The 20,912-nt window shown below is 38.6% G+C and overlaps 1 protein-coding gene across 1 annotated transcript in view; it reads right to left on the bottom strand.

The window, feature by feature from the left end:
- Positions 1-10,503: 10,503 nt before the first annotated feature.
- TDRD5 (tudor domain containing 5) overlaps positions 10,504-20,912 on the bottom strand; it is a 56,214-nt gene continuing 45,805 nt past the window's right edge. The window contains exons 17-19 of the mRNA XM_036755935.1: positions 20,412-20,555; positions 18,222-18,441; positions 10,504-10,947 (exon numbers count right to left, since the gene is read on the bottom strand). Coding sequence (XP_036611830.1) covers positions 10,691-10,947; positions 18,222-18,441; positions 20,412-20,555 — 621 coding nt within the window. The 3' untranslated portion in view covers positions 10,504-10,690. The remainder of the gene's footprint in view (positions 10,948-18,221; positions 18,442-20,411; positions 20,556-20,912) is intronic.

The raw sequence follows: 20,912 nt of genomic DNA, 5'->3' as shown, positions 1-20,912 counted from the left end.
AGGGCAGCAGCAAGTTTCAAGGGTAATTACTATAACAATCCCTTGGAACCCAAAACACATTATGAAATGAAGGACAGTCAGATATTGTCTCCATAGTGGAGAGGAAGAAACTAAAAATAATTTTATGGAAACAGAATTTATATAACCCTAACCAAAGTTTTATCCTCGGGCAAGGTCAGGGGCCATGTGCTGCAGTGGAACGAACTTTGGAGTTGGAGTCAGAGGACTACAAATGTGGGTTCAAATCCTGCCTCTGCCATCTACCAATTTCCATGACCCTGGGTCAGTCACTTAATTCCACAGGCCTCTGTTTAATAATCTGTGAAGTGAGGGGACTGGACTAAATGATATTTATGGTCCCTTCCAGTCCTAAATCTATGCCAAGCTAGGTATATATAAAAAAGAAGTCTCATTATCCACAACCATTTCAGATTCCCTAAGGAGTCACATGACCTCTGTTCTACAGAACATGTGTAGTTGGCGGAGCCAATGATTTGATAGTAAGCCTATGGGCCTAGTAAGCTATATCATTTTGTGTGTCGTGGCCCTCTTCGGCAGTCCTATGAACAGACTCCTCAGGAAAATGTTTTTAAATGCATAAAACACATAAGATTGCAAAATAAACCAATTAAGCTGAAATTCAATTATTAAAATACAAAAAAAAAAAACTTCACAGGTTTGAGCAGGGGTTATGAGTCCTGTATACTAAAAAGATCATTTTGCCAGCCAGAAGGAATTGGTGGGGAAGAGGGAAAGTAAAGGCAGGAAGGGTAATTAGAAAGCTATTACAATAGTCTAGGTGAGAAGCAAGCAGGTACTGCAGCGGATAGAGTGCTGGGCCTGGAGACAGGAAGACCTGAATTCAAATCCAACCTCAGACACTTAATGGCTGTGTAATCCTGGGCAAGTCACTTAACCCTCTCTGCCTCAGTTTCCTCATCTGTAAAATGAGCAAGATTATGAAATGGCAAACTGCTCCAGGTCTTTGCCAAGAAATCTCCAAAGGAGGTCACAAGGAGTCAGGCATGACTGAACAACAAAGATGAAAGGAGTCTGAAACAGAATAGTAACCACATCAGTGGCGACAGAATGGATGTCAGAGATATTGCCAAGACAGAGTTACGTCTCAACAACTGGGGCAGCTAGGTGGTGCAGTGAGTAGAGCACCGGCTGAAGAGTCAGGAGGACCTGAGTTCAAATCCGGCCTCAGACACTTGACACGTGTACTAGCTGTGTGACCTTGGGCAAGTCACTTAACCCCAATTGCCCTGCCAAAAACCAAAAAAACCCAACAGTCTCAACAACTGATTGGCTGTGAGGGATGATGATAAAGGGAAAATCAAGAGGCCAGGTTTTAAGTTGGGGTGCCAGGAGAATGGGGTGCCATCAAAAAGATAAGATGCAAATTTTGGGGTGAGGTGTTTAGGACATGTTGAGTTTGAGAGGACATGTGGGTAAAGAAAACCTACAGGTCATTGGAAAACTCCGAGAATGGTCCTTGAGATGTTCACATGCGTATCTTGTATTCTTTAGTCATCTACATGGAGGTGGTAACTGAATCTAAGGGAAAGAGCGTAAAGAGATGAGGCCAAATTTAGGGCCTTGGGAGGCATCTGAACTTGGTGGAACAGAAGGAGGAAGATGAACCAGCTAAGGAAAAGGAGGGTAGATGAGGAGAACCAGGACAGAAACATTACTGAAGCCTAGGAAGAAGACTCCGAAACGTCAAGGACAATGAAGTAAGGAGTTAAAAGGAAGTAGGGGAAGGAGAAAAAGGAGGAAAAGCTTAGTAATTCTAGCACAAATTGTTAATTTTGTAATTTAGAAAATCTGCATCATGAACTAGCAAAACATTAGTAAGAGTTCTAAGACTTCTTGTAAAGTTGGAAAAAAAGTAACAGAAACCAATAAGGGACTATTTTGTCTAGGTCAGGTTGAAGGAACATAATTTTAAGAGTCGTTCTATTTCTCTCCTGTCTCTCCCTTGGCTCCTCCTTCCTACTGATGCCAAGTGGCTTTGCACACTTCATTTCTACTGTGCTGCTTCACTGAGGTTATAGGGAGATTATAGCAGATGTTTCCTGCTTTATATTTATTGTGCTTCTTTTTTGGGCTAACCAAAGTGAAGAGACCTACCTGGGAGATTACAGGAGAGTAAGGAGCTTTGAAGGCTTATGTTTTCTTTGGGGATCAAATGTTTGTTCTTGTCTTAGGTTCACATCCTCATAGCAAGAAATGCCTCAGAGAGAAAATTATGCCTGAGGGTACTCAGCATAGAGAATCTGGACATGGGAGGCACTGTGGTGAAATTCTTCTACTCCTGTAGGCTTCTTGTCTCAAATCACACCTCCCCCTTCCAGTCATTCATAACAATTATAATGATGATGATAACTGACATGTATATAGCAAAGTGCTTCATTTACACTACAGGCATGACTTTAACAATGAGGAAATTGAAGTTGAGAGACAGCTAAGTTGAAGGCAGGATTTGAACTCAAGTCTTCCTGACTTGATTCACTAAGCCATGCCGCCTCTTGATATACTTCTCCATCTGATGCTACAACCCCAACGGTAGGAGAGTGAAGGGAATGCAGACGGACACCTGGTCAGGACAGCTAGCACTATTACATGGTTATCCCACAGTGCCTTTCACAGTCCTTAGCACAAGTGAGTGTATTCATGAATGTTTAATATATGCAGCTCTTATAACTGGTGAAATTAGTAAGGATTTTATAGACAGTACACCCACAGACTCCTATAATCGTGTTCATGGTGGATCACAGGACTGTGCATTTAGAGCTGTAAGAACACACTGAGAATATTTTCCCCCTGGGAACCTACACCAGTGAACCCATCCCCCTCCCAAAGAGCACATCTGAGCACACAGTCCATCGATGTCCATCAGACACCATACACTCCAAACTAACTCATTTGCTGTTCTTTACAGTCATCCTCAAACCTTCTGTCTTCCTCGTCCCCATATTAAATTAACAGGCAGGTCTTGTCAATTCTACCTCCATCTCTCTCATGTTTGTCCCCTTGTCTCCATTCACACAGCTATCAACCTGGTTCAGGGTCTCATAGCCTCAGGTAGAGCCTGGATTATTGCAAAACCTTCCTAATTGGTCTTCCTATTTTGCATGAATAAAATCAATGCAGCTAATATGAGATGGGAAACTTGATTAGAAAATTATCTTCACAGTTCGTATCTCTAATAAGGGTCAGATAATACTTCAGCGGCTAGGATCAAATACAAACTCCTTTGACGTTTAAAGCACTTCCCCACCCGGCTCTGATAGAACTTTCTAGTCTGTCACTTGAAAATCATGGGATTTAACAAGGTGCCTCATACATAAATGAATTCAATCGCTTCTTTTTACAAATGAGGAAACTGAAATTCAGAGATAGCAAGTAATTTGCCCAAAGTCATACAGGTTCTAAGTAGTAGAACTGGGATTTGAGCCCAGACCTCAGTGCTATTTTCACTATTTCATGACTGCATGTTCAGGGAAACGGGATATAAGGAGGATGTGAGGTAGGTAGACTAGACAAGATCTTTTGACTCCCTCCTTTAGATTATCTGACATTCAGCCGCATTCAAACTTCAAGTCTAAACATAAAGTTTGAATACTTTTCCAAAACATTCATTTATGGCCTTCCTGTTCAAAGTCAATAAAACAATAAAAAGAATTAACTGTCAAAAGCCCATCACAAACTAAGACAAAGGAAACTCGGTGGAAAGAGTTGCCCTGGTAAAGTGAAGGCAGGTTCCTGGCATTCCTGTCCTTTCATTTTCCTTTTAGCGTCACACGGTATTTTCATGGTTCCTGCTGCTTCCACTTCGGACATGATGTAAACTGAGAAAAAGAGCACTCCAGAGCTTAGGAGGCAATAGCGAGCTATGAGGAAACAATTCTCCTCCTGTTATCACTGCATTTTACCACATCCATTTGAGCACCAAAAGGCACTATTTAAAAGACTAAACTTGGTTCTAACTAATCTGACAACTCTGAAAGTCACTTTTAGTTTCATTTCAGGCAAAGAACCTAAGGTGAAAACCTCTTGGATCTTGCATGGAGGATTGGATTACGGATTTAGAGTTAGAAGGGACTTTTTTCAGGTTTTGTATTCCAACCTCTAAACTTTAATCTATAAAGGCAATGCTTAAGCTTCCAAGAAAAGACTGAAAACCAAGACTGATGCAACCAAGGTTTCCCTGACCTGTAGTATGATGCAGATGCTTCTAATGGATGGTGAGAAACAGTACCTAGGTTGCTTTGTAACTTTCTCTTTCATGAATTCCTCACCAGAACCTGAACCAAAAGAGTATGTGCTATGGAGAATAATTTAAGCAGATAAAATATGTTTTTCTCCTTATTTCCTTCAATTATAAGGTGCTTCATTGAATTCTAAATCCAAAGTTAAAGGAAACTACATTTACTTCATGATTACAGTAAAACCCTTCCAGCGCATCTTTTCCTTAAAAAACAAAAGGCTTCATTTTAAAAAAAGTTTTATCAATGCCTTTGGTAATCACACCAGTCATATCTGGATATATACTTCCTCTCTCCTCCCCAATCCTCTAACACACCCAGCGAACTCTCCCTTCTCACAAATAAAATAGGTAAGCAAAATACTGAGATTTTCCTACTTCTTCAAGGGAAGGAAGGTATTACATACACTTCCTTCTCTCTTCCTTGGGGCCAAAATGGTCATTGAAATTACTGTGCTAGGCAGAGTTTTTACTTCCGTTCTTTCTAAAGGCTGTTCAGAATACAACAATGGAAATAAAAGAGAGATGGTTAGCTGGATCATATTAGCAAAGGAAATTATTCCAAATAGGAGGGAAAAAGAGGAGTGTAAAATTAGTCCAGAAAGTTAGAAACACTGCAATATAAGGTGTACTCACTTCATTAAAGATGATTTTCCAAATGTGGAAAAACTTGATCTTTAACCATAAAAGCTTCTTGAATCTCGCTCATGTTTTTTTAATATTTTATTTTCTCCCCAATTATATGTAAAAACAATTAACATTTGTTTTTATAATTTTTTGAGTTCCGAATTCCCTGACACTTTCCCCCTTCCCCGCCCCTCCCCCCAGCACTGAGAAGGTATACAATTGATATAGGTTATACGTGCTGGCTCATTTAAGACCATCCCACTCTCACGGTCTTGGATAAACAGATATTACCTATATTACCTAGATACGGTGGTTTCTCTTATCTTACATCAGAAAGTTATATGTCACCTGTTACATGCTTCTCTCTCCAGAATGAGTAGCATGCCTGAGGTAAGCTTGGATAATTCTCAAGTACAACTAGGAATAGAATTTAGTTTTACTGACTCAATAAAAGTTTATCTTAATGTCTGCTCTTTTTTAAATTTCAAAACTCAAACTTCTTGGTCCAAATTTCTTGTGGCGTTTATTAATAGCATCTAACCCCAAGAATATGGGTAAAAGCTGAAAACTCCATAAACTCCTAATAGTTTGGGGGGAATTATTTTCTTGATTATTTTCTAGATTTTATTCAAATCTAGATATGGAGAAATTGTGTGATATGAAATATTTTACTATATCTACATTTTCAATAAATCCCCCCTCACCACCAATAATGAACATAGAACTACAATGTCTGTCCGCTTCTCTCTTCTGCTTCTTCCTATAAGTGGTCTCCTACTCTCAGATAAAGACAAGAACAGTATTATTTTCAACTTTCAGAAAAAGGTGTTACTTTTGGCACCAAAATATATGCCCACATGGATGACCAAGGCTGCACATATTTGTAATAGAAGTAGACACATTATAAAATTAAAAAATGGAGCAAATCCTTGCCTATTTGGAGGTATATCATTGGAAGACGGTAGTAGTCTAGTCTTCACAGGCTAAGCAACAAAAATTAGAAGGGAGCATCGTATCTCAACCCAAAGATATTATCTACATACATGCAACTTGAAGAGATTTTAAACACTAAGTACACATTTTTACTATGGGAATTATCTATTAGTGATTCTTCTGCCTTGGGATATGGAGATTCCATTCAGGAATCTCGTGAAAGACAGACCGAGGCTTCTGAATCAAGCTTTTCAGTCACATTCACTGAACATAGAAGGCAAACTATGCAAATGACAGGCCTCTGAAAATGTAATCAGGGACTTAAGGAGGTGTATAGAGGCCACAGGTGCACAATCTGCAGCTGGAGGCCTTGGGCCCCTCTCCAGACTCTGCTACCTATTAGCTCTGGGATCTCAGGCACTTTATTTCACTTCGCTGGGCCTCAGGTTCTTCACGTTAAAAGAAAAGGCCAGACTAGATGGGCTCTACAATCCCTTCGAACTCTAAATGAAGTTAATCTATAAAAGGGGTCTATTTGCTCAAGGCACTGAGGAAAGAAAATCAGGTGAAATCTTTCAAACCTTTCCAAAGACATGGATTCACAAATAACTTTTAGATGACATTGGAGGGAGCAGTCATTAACAAGATTTTTTAAAATGGGCAGTTAATTTGAAAATGAAAAGCTGATAAAGGCTACTGTCCCCAAAAATGTAGTTTAGATAAGTAGGGCACTAATTCTGTTTTTACAAAGCCAAAGGCAATTTCTCCATTTTGCTTAGCTATTGTATTTGGAAGACAGACAAATAAAATTGCAACACCTGCTAAATTAAGAGTTAATTATAAAAGAAACAGCTGAAAACTCCTAAGAAAATAAATGTGACATTCTAACTAGGAAACCTGGAGGTCTGGAATAAAATCAACCAAAATGCTATTGACAAGCTCCAGAAATCAAAAGAACTTTGAACTGGTCATTTAATCTAGCTTCCCTCAATTTAACAGGGAGGTAACTGAGAAACTGTAAGCAGCAGAGCAAGAATATGAACCCAGGTCTCCTGACACCAAGTACAGCAATCTTTCCTTTTACTACCCTCCAGCTTTGATACCAACATTACCTGACTATCCTTAACATACATAACTTTCCCTTAGAACATAGCTGTAAAGCCTTGTGTTAGGGAAGGAAAAGTGAAGACACAGCAATTCTTGAATCAGGAGACTCTCAGCTTCTTCATCCAAGCTGTGCCAAGATAAAGTGGAATTCAAGTAAAATTAATTCTAGAAAACCCATTTTCACAAGTTCAGAAAGAGCCCTATTCCCACTCAACACTATAATCTGAAACAAAGGCTATTCACAAGCAGAAAGCTGTCGATGTTTTATTACTACGCCAACAACCAAGATAATTAAGCTATGAGCTTCATCTTGGAGACACGTTCTATATAGTTTGTTTTGGTCTATAGTCAAGACTCCAATTTCACATGAAAAGAACTAGTACATGATTCAGTTCTTGGTCTCTGTACTAGAAAAATCACTGACTTAAAAGAATTAAGTTTTATCCATCTACAGGGCTCAATCAGCTGAACAGAAAGGCTTCTCCCAGTGATCCATCTATTTGCATTCTGTGAAAGTTTACAGGGCATTCCTTAATAAGCGGTAAAATGTACCAACTGGCATGCAAGTCATCAGGAATGCTGCTGAGCTGAAACTACAGACTGAAGAACTAAGCACACTAGGTGGCCAAGGGAAATAAGTGACAGCTACCCCAATTGAGGAATGAGGCATGATGGTGTGGAACTGCCTTACTACTTGCTGGATAAAAAGAATTTAACCACTAGAGAAACAGTTCTCAAAATCTTGGAAAAATTTTGCTATATAAAATTTTTTGTGGTGATTCCTTAGTTGAGCATTGGTTCCTGACTCATGATAATCTTGTTCACATTTCAAGCTGAATAAAACACCCCCAACATACAGTTGTCCTGGTTATTTCAGTTGTCAGTACTAAAGTACACAAAGTTTTCCTAACCATATTCCCTTCTTTTTCTTTCACCAGGTTTGGCCCTCTAAAGGTTCATGATGACACTGCAACTTCTGAATTTGAAATTTGAAATACAGGCTTGAAGGAACCATGACTCAAGGGAAAGAGAAGGTGAGATCACTCTTTCAGATGCTCCCAGGCTCTTCCTGGTTTACATGGCAATGAGTATTTCAAGGACAAAGTGGCTGGAACATGATGAGTTTAAAACTGATGCCACATTTGGCACTGCTCCCCCTGCCTTGTTTCCTGTGGCTTGCCTGGCAGTATCCTAACCACCAGTCCAGAATCATACTTCACAAGCACTATGTCTTATGCTCCCCAAAGAACATAAGGCTTCAAACAATAGTTGCTTACTAGAAAAAAAAAGTTAGGGGTCCCTGCTTTTGGTATAGATGATGCTATTATGTTAACTTCTGACATGAGAAATTTGATCACATTAGCTCCTAAAACACAGAGAACCAGTATAGCCTAAGAAAAATCAAAACCAAAAACCACACCTCTTTGCTCATATGCAAAACCCAGACCATTACCTACTTTTAAACGGTCCCAAGTGTTGGGTCAATATTCTGCTTAGTAGCTCAAGTCACAATTATAGTTCCTGCTAGAAAGTGTAATCATTTGGCTCTCTAAAGTTAAACAAAAGGACTCAGAAGTTCATGTCTCACAGGTACCCTCTCATGATTGACTTTCCTGTTTATTCTGCTTAAATCAGAAGTTAACAGTCTTCTTTCAAAGTATGTTGACACTGACTAATTTTGAATGGTCCTAAATGATTCTCCATATATGGCTAATGGCAAGTTGGCCAATTATAAGAAGGCCCATAAACATATGTCTTTGCCTTATCATCTAATCTTCCTACTCGTAAAGTTTGTTTTGTGTGGGTTGGAGCTAATTCTATTACTAAGAAAAACCACTTCCCATTTTGGCAGAGCTTTTCCTGGTAATTTGGTTGTATTATTTAAAGGACAGTAATTTTAGCAGATGAACCTTTGCTTTATGAACTCTATCTATGGAGGAAATTTTACCATCAGTATCTCAAAGCATAAAGCATTAAAACACAGAGGAGGAAATTAGATACCAGAGTTGGTAAGAGGACATTAATGAGTACTCTTCCTTACTTGGTTCTTTTTCTCACGTGAAAAATTCTAAGGATCATCACTCTTTAAGCTGTTCAACCCTTGGAAACCCATTATTACATTCAGTAAACTACTGAAACCTACATTACACACCGGGAATTCTCTCACCCACATCAAATCATGTCCAAATAGTCACACAAAACCACAGATGCTATTAATTGACCTCTGACTCATATTGTTTATGACTCATAAAAGTTTCCTAGTGTACGGTTGCTAAAATTACAATGCTAGTCCACTTTAGTTCAGTCAGCTGTGCTAACCACCAGTAAAATTAAAAAATACATAAAAAAATAAATGGGCATATCATCATTCTGATAACGACCCTGTATTTAACAGTAAAATATTTTTTCAAAGCTTTACAACATTTTTAAGCATTTCAAACTTCTGTCTTATCAGCACCCAAAGCAACTGGGTTGACTTTTTTCATTACTACGTAACTCTTAAGAAAGAAGGTTGGGTAAACGATAATCTTGTTTAAATGAAATATCATATTTACGTAAGTAGTTCCTTCCACTGATAGATATTTAGTGATAAAACAGATGGAAAGGGTTTACTCCAAGCTATGGTCAGAGTTGAACCTAATCGACCTGTGGCTTAAAAATCTCTTTTGAAGTCATAGTAACAGCCATCCAACAGGTGTAAATAGTGCTTCTTCCTTGCAACTAACAAGGTAATTCGAGCTGCTTCAAATGCTCTTGCACCTCTCGAATAGCTTCTGCTGCCTACTGCGGCCTATGAGAGGGGAAGAGTATGTGGAGAAAAAAAGAATCCTCTCAAAAACTGCAAGCAGATGTCAATTTGGGAGAAAATAAGATATTTTACCATGAATAGTCAACTAGCATTGCTTACTTAGTTCAAAAGCCAGGTTCAATAAATACTATTTTTCCAGGAACTAACTGGAATGTCAAAAAGCAAGTCACGGAATCTGGCTGGCTTACTAGCGGACATGTTGTTTTATAAACGCTAGAGCTGCACCACTTAGAAACTCTCACTAGGTTTCTCTTTACATATTTCTGGCTATATCTATAGAAGACAGCTAAAGTTTTAGAGTCTTATGCAGTTCTTCAGGAGATTTCCCTATACTACAAAATACATGGCTTCAATTTAAAAATCAAAGTGAGGTAAACTAAGCCAAAAATAAAGCCTCCATAGAATACAGGTTTTATTACTGAGGACAGAAAATGTAATACAGTGGCAGAACCAATGAAGATAAGGGAAGGAGCCTTGAATTATCACTTCTTTTCACTTTAAAAAAAATTCAAATTCTACAATGGGAAAAAAATATAGACTTTCTATTTTTCAATATGGGAGGAAGAGGTTTTCTTCTTCCTAAAAATGGATCACAAAACTTTACTCATTTCTTAACAGATATGCAAAAGGAAAAATTCTTCATAGGGCTTCCACTCAACAACCATCAGTTTAAATCACTGTTAAAAAGAAAGATCAACATAACCATATAGCATAAGAACTATCTGTACCAAAAAAAATGTAACATCAACTGTCTATTTTCCAAGTCAAAGTGGACTGTTTGCATAAGAGAAACAATGTACAGTCACACAGTAAGGAAAAGGCAGGGCACATCAACTACCACAAGTTATTCTGCCTTGGTATGTCTTCATTTTGGATGTAGAGAATGCTAAGGCTTAATCTATCTATCCCACCTAGTTTATTTTTCCTCCTTTCCCCTCTCCTCATGCTTCCATTCTTCTTAATCTGGGATACCAATGCAGAAGACTACTAGACATGGCCAGACGGGCTGCAGCTCCCAATGCTGCTGTTGCTGTGCTTCGAGGAATGAAGAGTTTCTGGGACACACTGTGCTCAGGAGAGAGTATAAAAGAGATCTGTTCCATGGATCCTTGCTGGGCACAGGTGGTATCTTTGAACATTGTAAGGGCATGGTTGCTGGAAGAATCTTCATTCTTCATATTTCCTGGAGTAGCATCCTCTAAGAAGAAAATAAAGCATAAGAACATATTTCAGAAGGAAAATAAGCACATAGCTATCTCCACCACCTACCGCCTCCCTTTTCTATCCACACTAGGTCACTTTCTGTTAGGTTGTACTGCATTGACTCCTCCTTTTTTTGTTGATAATTATTAATGATAAGGCACATAATGTGTGAGGTAGAAATACATCAAAATAATTTTAAGGTAGAAGGAAGAAGATGGTTCAGGAAAGGTTGCATTAAGACAAAGGCAATTTATGTCAGAATAGTGAGCAGAAGAAAGGGAAGAGAAAAAAAGACAATCTCCATAAATGAAACTGTCAAAGCAGCAGGAAAAATAAACCTGAAAAGGGCATAAAAATAAAATGGATTTATGTCGAACACTGGGCAGACCACCCAGGAGGATTTATGGAATGGATGAAAAGAGGGAGAGGGGATTTTACCCACATCAATGAAATTACAGACCAGTTGGATTGTTGAAGTAGGATTTCAGAAAAGTCCTTCAACTTTTCTTTTTTCTACCATAAACAAAATAAGCATTCAAATGGATCCCTTCAAAAAATATATTCTTATTCTAATTCCAGGCTGTCCAAAGGTAAAATTAAAACAGCCAAATCTTTGGTTCAACTCAACATTTACCAAGTGTCTATTATGTACAGTCACTGTGCTAGATTCTGGTTGCCAAGGGATCAATAAATTGGTTTTCAGCAAAGGTGAGCAATACCCTGCATAAAATTCTGGCCAAATAGGAAGATTTGTTTAGTGATATGGAAGTGATAGAAATCTTTGTGAAAAAAAGCTACCCTGCCCTTTTGTAGTGAGTAATGGTGAAGGAAGAAAATGTTCAACTACTCTAGACTTAAGAGAAAGATTTTTTTAAAAATTCAGCTGAAAGATAAGGATGATCTTTTGACTAGTCTCTAAGGGCAAATAGGGTACCCCACTGCCACCATCATTCAGCAACCTCTCTTACTACCTTTGAAGTTCAGACTATCTGGTAATGTGTGGGCCGAGTGAAGACCTCTCATAAAAGGGAACAAATTAAATAAATAGAAATAAGTAGGATAGTGAGTCCCATTTCTCTACTTAGATATTTTCCCCTCCACAAGCTTAGCTAGTGACCGTAGGCCCCCGAGGTTAAGAGCAGGTCCTGTGTATTTACCTAATGGCGAGAGGCCTGAAAGAAAGAAGGGTTGAGGTGAATAAGTCAGCAACCATAAAATTCTCTGAGGATAAGGATAAGACACAGGATACTCACCCCCTGTACATTGACCCCAAGATAAGAGAACCTCTGTTTGGGGAAGAATGGATGGAAAGCCGAAAAGCCAGGTGCAATATAGATGTGCAAGATTAGGTAACTAACAACTAATTCCTGCCTGTCACCGATAACCGAACTGTTTGTTTAATCGTCATTGTCATTTAAGACAGATTTACTACCTTGAGATTGATAGTAGAATGAAACAAGGATGGTGGGAAGTTTATGACTGTCTCCTGCTTGTAAAAATAACCATACTGTTTGTTTCTTGCCATTGTCCCTGGGTAGATTTATCGCGTCTAGATTGTACCCTCAAAGCTTACGTCTGCAAGCTGAGAGGAAGGAGGTTGGGAGGGGGAATTGCGGTTAGGGACCTATATAAACACCCCAATTTTCTGTGTCCAGTGCGCTCTGACACTGAGAGGACCCCCAGTCCTCTCGATGTCCGGGTTGCCCTTTCCTGCAGGATCGTAATAAATTTTCCTTTCTACTTTCACCTTGAGATGCCTCTGTTGTTAATTTTTGGATTCGTAAAATCCATCCCACACAGTAATAACATCCCATCTAAATCCTTGCTGTCATCATTTACCAACCTCCTGATCATTTTCCTTTTCTTTCTCAGTGAGTTCTGCAGCTAGCTGGGTTTGTCTTTGCTCTCAAACCCAACCCTTTTCCTTGTGTTTTAGTAAACTTGCAATATTCACACTATACAATAAATTGGCATCCTAGATCATCCACCTCAACGTCCATGACTTCAGTCACCCCAAACTCTGAAATTCCCATCTCTGGTTACAATGCCTGTCCTGATTTCCCTTTCCTTCTCTGCTTCTGTCTTCTTAAACTTGCTTTTTATTCTCACTAGACAAGTTCTGGTCCCTCCACCCCTACCTGTTCTCCTTGTCTGTTGCCTTTACAGTATCAGAGGTGGAAGGCACCCCTTCAAAGGCCATGTAGTCTAACCAGTATGTAAACAGGAATCCTGTCTACAATATCTCTAACAAGTAATCATATAACCTTTGCTTGAAGAGTTGAAGTGAAAGGGAATCTACAGCCTCCCAAGGCATCCCATTTCATTTTTTTGGATAGTTCTCTTAGGAAATTTTTCCTTTCATCAAACCTAGTTCTGCTCTCTGGGAACAAGGAGAACAAAGCTAATCCCTTTTCCATGTAATAATCCTTTAAATACTTGAAGACAGCTACTACAACTCCCCAAAATCTCTTCCACAAGCTAAATATCCCATTATTTTATGTGATCTTTGTATGGCCTCTCACCAAATGTGATAGCTAGAACTGATCATAAGTATTCAAGACTTGTTATGACCAGGGTAGAATACAGCTAAAATATCATACCTCTTATTCTAGACTTATTTAAGTTCTCAGTTTTTCTATCTTAGACTCACTTGCTTCTTTCTCCCCTTCCTAGTTCTGATCCTACAGAGTCCATCAGCTCAACAAAGGGCTATCCTCCATACTTGAATCCTTTATCTTTCTGGATCATGTCTATCATCTTCCTTTTTTGTTGTTTGCTAAGCTACTGAACACTGTTGAATTATAGAAACTGTATATGGACTATACACTATACAAATTTATGTTCTCTAACCCCCAAGTGGACTCTCACTGCTTCATGGCAGTCTTTCATCTATCTCTGATGGAATCTTTATTTCACTTTCCAAATTTTCTTTTCAACTCCCATCTTCTTCCCTGCCCGCCCTATCAGTTCACACTGAGATCCCTCTGTTCTTTTCCTCTGCTCCTCAAAAACTCGTATCTTTTTTCTGTTCTCAGAGGTAGTCCTCCTTGACAAAGCTAACCCTTCTACTTGTGTCCTTTATCGATTTCAGATACTAGCGCATTATAATCATCATCCCCCTTGCCTTTACCTTCAGTCTCTCCCTGTATAGATTCTTTCCCCATTGCCTAAAAATATCACCAGATCTCACCACCTTAAGCTCCCTTAGTTTAGCCCTGCTCTCCCCTTAGGATACTATGTCTTTCCTCTCTTTTGTAGTTAAAATTTGAGAAGAGGCAACATGGTGTAATGAATACAATGGCCTTGCAGTAAGGAGAGAACTGGGCACAAATTCTGTCTCTGACTCTCAAGAGCTATTTAATCATGTGTTAAGTCACTTAACCTCTCTAAAGCTCAATTTCCCCAACTATAAAATGGGGATAATACCTTTAAGTGCCTGCTTCACTTGGTTCCTGGGAAGATCAAATGAGAAAATGCATATAAAGTGTTTTGCAAATTTTAAATAGTAACCAATATTATTAAATTAGAAAAAATAGTTTTTGTTCACTTCCTCCATTTTCTCACGATGCGTTCATTCTTCAATTGTATGAAATCGGTCTTCTGACTTTCTAATCCTAATGAAATTCTTCTCTCAAACGTCATGAGTGACTTCTTAATGAGTACATACGATCCTTTCCAGTCCTCCTCTACCTACATACCTGTTTGAGGCATTCAGGGCTACTGACAACTCCCCCTTCTGGAAACTGACGTTCTTACCTGATTATCCTGACTACACCTTCGCTGCTTGATCATCTTCCTTCATCTCCTAAATGTGGCTATCTCTCAAGGCACTGCCTTCATCCCTCTTCTCTAATTCTCTCACCTAGTCATCTTATTTGTTCCTGTGTATTCAATTTTTACTTTCATGAAGATGATTCCCAATTTTTCAACCCATTCAATCATTCCCACAATTCTAGGCCTACATCTCCAACTGCCTACTATACATTTCTACACAGCACATATAAAACTGAATCTATCATCATCTCCGTCCTCAAACCTGCTCTCTCCCCAATTTTCCCCAATTTCTTTTAATGGCATCACTAACCTCCCAGTCACCTAGGCTTAATTAAAACCTCAGAGTCATCCATGATTCTTGCTTTTTCCTCAACCTCCATGTCCAATATATTGGCCCAGTCATCAATTCTACCTCTATCATGTATCTTACGTTAACCCTCCTTCTCTCCAATTGCACTGCTTCAGGAACTCATGAAACTGTAAGGATTGTGTTTTCTAGAAATTCTACTAACAGTTCAGGACCTCTTGCCTGAACATTTAAAATACTCTAACTTGTCTCCATGATTCCACTTTCTTCTACTCCCAGTTCATACTTCATGCAGCTACCAAAATTTTTTTCATGTACAGGTATGACTAAGTTATTTTCCTGCTTGAAAACTTGTAGTGGTTCTCTAATGCCTTTAAGACAAAATACAAATTCCTCAACCTGGCAATTATGTCCATCTATAATAGTTCCAACCTACTTTCCAGCCCTATTTTGCATTGCTTCCTTTCATGAACTCTATGTCTGGGCCAAATTAGACCACTGGTCACTCCCCAAACTCAACATGCCACTCCTTACCTCTAAGCATTTGTGCAACTTCCTGGGCTTGGAATGGATGCTCTCATCTGCTTTTCAGAATCCTTCCCTTCCTTCAAGGTACCAATGATTATCTTCCTACAGCTAAAAGTGTTCTCTTGCTCAACTATTCCTAGGGCTCTTTGTCTGGGTATCTCTTTTGCTCTTGTGTATATGCAGTACATTCCCTCCCCTCAACAGAATCTAAGTTCCTACAAGGCAGGAGCCCTCATTTTTCATTTTTATATCGTGCCTAGCGTAAGGAACAACAAGGAAGAGAACAGTAACTAGTATATAAGAAGCTAGTGTGATTGCACAGGAACTCTTTGATGCATTCATATTTAAAACTAAAATTTTCAAGATGGAAAGAGAGGAATAAAGACCAAGATGAATACAAGAGAGTGGCACAAGTGTGTCTAAAATCTAGGATCAAATAATTCTGAGGACAACAAAATATGTTAACAAACGACCCCAAGAAAGCATAGAAATTACTCAACTACCCTGTGTTTCATGATGGAAAAGTAAGCAAAAATCTTAAATTCAGATAAAAATTCAGATACATCCCAAAATAGGGAAAAAAATAGTATTGAGAGTACTTTAGACCTACTGGCCAGGACAAATTACTTTCCAGAACACTGAAATAGCTTACAAATGTCATTAAAGAACCACCGTTAATGACTGCTGAGAAATGATGGAGAACAGGGAGAGGACCAGACTAAGAATGGGGCAAATACCCTGATATTCAAAGGGAAAAAAATAATGAATTCGCCAAACTACAGGTTAGTAAACTTGATGCTGATAACCTGGCAAAAATGCTATAGTGGATTATGATTTGTGAATACTTAGGGAAAGAAGGCAATGATTAATAGGAAGGGAGGTTAGCGTATCATACACAGCAGAGTGGATAGAGAACTGCCCTTAAGAGTCCAACAAGGCCCAGGTTCAAGTACTACTTTTAATATATACTGGCTGAGTGATCTTGGGCCAGCCACTTAACTTCTCCTTGCCTTAGGTGATTCCATGACAGTAGATGTTGATCTGCATTGGTAAAGGGATTTCCATCATCAGGAGTTTATATAACAATGAATCACAGTTCTTGTCAAAAATATAAAACAAGTCATGCCAAGTTAACAGATTTCTGTTTCTTTTAGGTTTACTAGGCAGGTCCTCCACTAAAGTCCTATTCTGATGTGTTACTGTAACAGAGAGGAGATCCTCCATTCTCAAATGCCATATCATAAAAATGCAAGATCTGTGGCAGGTGCTAATAATCTATAAAGAATTTTAGTATGAGCCTGAAGACAGATTATGTACCTATTTTCTGAGAATCAATCTAGCTAAATTCAGAAAAACTAATCACTATGAGTTTCTTTTGACCACAACAATTCATGAAGAATATCATCTGAGTTAGTGACCATACCAATAAAATTACCAATCTTTTAAAACACTAAGATAATTACTAAGCTTGATGACATCAAAGGAATGCCACAGGTACAAGGTTATCTTGGTCTTCTCAATGAATTTTACAGAAGTATCTCCTGACATAAGATGTAAATGATAGAATTAGGTAGTTCTGTAGCTGGTTAAACTTTACCCAGGGAGAGCTGATAAATGGACAGATGTTAAACTGGAGGGAGATATATTGTGATTTGCTCCAGGGCCTTATTTTAAGTCTTCCTCTTTGATGTTTTTAACAACTTGGATAGATGCATAAAAAGATATGATACTCATATGTGCAGATTACACAAACTGAGAGAAATGTTAGAAGACAGGATCAAAATTAAGAAATAATGACAGATTGGAATGTGCTGAAACAAAGATGATGAAATATGATAAAGATATAGATAAAATCCTGCCTTTAGGTTAAAAAAAATCAATTGTGTAATTATAGTTAAGGAAGACCTGAAAATTTCAGTTTATATGAAAACTCTGCAATATTAAGGTGAGGCAACAAGGTGATTTTCCTACTGAAAAATTTCACACAATTTTAGTCTACATTAATAGAAATGTGAATATAGATTTATTTGGACCCTACAAAGTTCTAGTATGTATTTTTACTAATTATAATCAGACTATATGTGACTATACTGTGTCCAGTGTTAAGTACATTTTTATTTTTTTTAGGTACATTTTAAGAGAACCATTGACAAATTAAAGACTCATTGAGAGGACAGCAACCTGAATGATGCTTATTTCGAAAGCATTTTATACAAGGAATGGCAGAAGAAACCAAGTATAGTTAGCCTGAAGACTTTTTCTGGAAGAGTGAAAGTAAGGGGTCCTTCAAAAATTTTAAGACAATTACATGGAAAAAGCTGCAGTCTCCCCAGATACCAAAACCAATAAGTAAAAATGGGACAGAAAGTTCTTTAATTATGCAAAACCTAACTACTGAAGCAGATTACAATATGACTCATTGACTTTGCAAAGTAATGAATCCCCTATCAATGGAACAGGACAAACAGAAATCAGAAGATAATCTCTAAGGGATTTCTGCATTGGGTGAGTGGCTGGGCTAGATTATTATTAATATTCCTTCTAATACTAAGATTCTATGAATCTATGAAAAGAGAACTAGGATTCCTAACAAGTATAGGATCAAGAATACAACATTACATTTGTCACTCATTTGCAGATAAGGGAGTACTTAAACGTACTTAAACCACTGTGCTTCTCCTGGGAATCAACCACTGTGGGAAGTAAATTACAGGTAAGTGCTGCTGTAGAAAGCTGGATTTGCTTTGGTAGAGTTTGAACACGACCAGGCTCAAAATGGTTTAATTCTGCTGACTGCTGAGAATAGATCAGAGAGATGTAGAACTCTTCCAATGATTTGGAAAGCGTGGAAGAATCTGATGAATCTTCTAAGGTTAGTTGCTGTAATTATATTAGAAAGAATGGGGGGAGAGGGAAAAAAATTAAAATTAGCACCATATCAGCAGAATTACATCCCCTCCACCTTTCCATTCCTTTCAACAATCACAGACAACACTGGGCATTTCTAAGAACACTTTGTAGCACAGGAATCAGATCCCTCCATTTTTGCCCTGCCATCAAATCAATACTGCCTATATATGCAAACAGTGGGGTTCTTTTTCCTCTTTACAAAAATAACTAGCTTAAATACTACTATAACCTTATCAATCAACAAAATACTCTGAATCATCCAGCAACTGTCACTTACTACCACTGTCCTTCCAAACCCTAAAAAAGCACAGACAACTTTTAAGTTTTCATTTGTTTTGGTCCAACATATTTAATTTAGATTCACATGACTCTCTTGCAACAGGAAAGCTTTATCTGTCATTCCTGAATCTATGCCTGATATTTCAATTCGATACATTCAATTAATATTTTACTGAGTACCTACTGTGTATTGGGCACTGGGGATACAAAAACAATAAAAAAATGACAGATTTTTAGAGTTCAAAGGGACCACAGCAGCCATCTAGTCCGATGCAAAATGTAAAAAGAATACCTACAACACAACTGGCAAGTGGTCATTTGGCCTCTGAAGACTGCCAATGAAGAGGAAACCCCCCTTCTCGAAGGCACCCCATTCCATGTATGGATGGCTCTAATTGTTAACAAGCTTTTCCTAACATCAAGCCTAAATTTGTCTCTGGGCACTTGCAATTTTTGCTCCTAGTTGTACCCCATAGGGCCAAACAGAACAAGTCTAGTCTCTTTTCCCACGTGGTGGCTCTTCCAATACTTGAAGAGAGCTACCATCTCCCCCGAGTCTTCTCTTCTCCAAGCTAAACAGAGGATCATAGATTTAGAGTTGGACAAAATTACAGAAGCCATCTAGTCCAACACTCTCATTTCAGACGAGGTCACATAGATAATCAACTAATTCTCACATGGCATGGACTCAAGGTTCTTCATCATCTTGGCTGCCCTTCTCTAGATGTTCTAGAGCTTATCAACATCCTTCCTAAACTCTGGCACCGAGAAACGAACATAAACCTTGACATGCAGTTTAACAAGGGTAGATACAAAGGGACTATCACCTGCTTATTCTAGAAAGCCATGCCTCTCTTGATGCAGCCCAGGATAGCATCTGCTTTATTTGGCTTCTACATTACACCCATACTGAGCTTTTCGCTGTTAAAACACAAACTGTCTAGCCATGCTCCCCTTCTTTAATCCTGCAAAACTGATTTTCTGAACCTATGTAACACTTTTTACATTTAACCCTATTAAATGCCTCCTTATTAAATTTAGCTCAATATTGTGGCCTGTCAAGATCTTTTTGGATCTTGATGTCATCAACCAGTTTTAGCTGTGTTCTCAGCTCCAGCAGTTTCATCTACAAATGTGCCACTGGATGCCTTTATCTCAAGACACTGATAAAATAGTACAGCACCATTCCGCTGGATAGTACCTTCCAAGAAAACTGTTTTTGACAGACCGATCAACCAGTTTCAAATTGATCTAACCTCCATCCCACCATTTTTCATGGCAATAATATGAGACAGTGCACCAAACACTCTGCTAAAACCTGGGTACGCTGTAGCTACAGCATTTCTCTCATCTGCCAGTTTTTCAACATAGTAAAAAATGGTAATATGGCACAGCCCATTCTTGACAAAGCCGTGCTGATGGCTCTTGGCGCTCACTGGTTCCTTTCCTAGATGTATGCTATCCTTTAACAAGGGTTTCTAGAACTTTGTTCAGAAGGGAAGTCAAGTTCACTGGCCTATCATATAAAAACTAGTCCTATGCCCTTTTTAGCATATCAGAACACCACTTTGCCCTTCTTCAGTCCTATAGTAACTGTCCCTAACTTTCTCTACGGTCTTTCCAGTATTAGCAGTTCAGTTACTGCATCTGCCTTTCAGTACCTGAGCACGTAGTTTATTTCGGCTAGGTGTCTTGAGTTCATCAAGGGCAGCTAGGCGCCGTTTTATAATCTCCTTACTTATCTTGGGTATCAATTCTCTATTAGCCATTTTTGTTCTGTCCTTTCCCATCCAAAGGTCATTGTCCTTGGCAGAGAAGAGAGAAGTAAAATAGTAACTGAGCAACTCTGGCTTTTCCCTCTGAATAGTTACCAATGTCCCATCCACCACAAGCAGCCGTTCTGTTCTTTCTTTGGTATTTCTTTTTTCCCCAATAACCAACCCCACCCCAAAACCTTTTTTGTTAAACATTTTTTTCACCTGCCTCAGATCATCCTGAGCTTTAGGACTTCCACTGTTCTTCTCACAGTACTGTGCTACACTTGTGAATTCATCCTGTTACCTGCCCTTGTTCCCATCTTTTGCATATCATTTAAAAATAAGTTGGATGGCGAGTCCCCATGCACCCACAGACAATCTGCTTTTTCCATCAAAATGATTTCC

The sequence above is a fragment of the Trichosurus vulpecula genome, chromosome 4 (genome assembly GCF_011100635.1).
Source record: "Trichosurus vulpecula isolate mTriVul1 chromosome 4, mTriVul1.pri, whole genome shotgun sequence".
Taxonomy (NCBI): domain Eukaryota; kingdom Metazoa; phylum Chordata; class Mammalia; order Diprotodontia; family Phalangeridae; genus Trichosurus; species Trichosurus vulpecula.
This window is presented reverse-complemented; position numbering and strand designations above follow the sequence as displayed.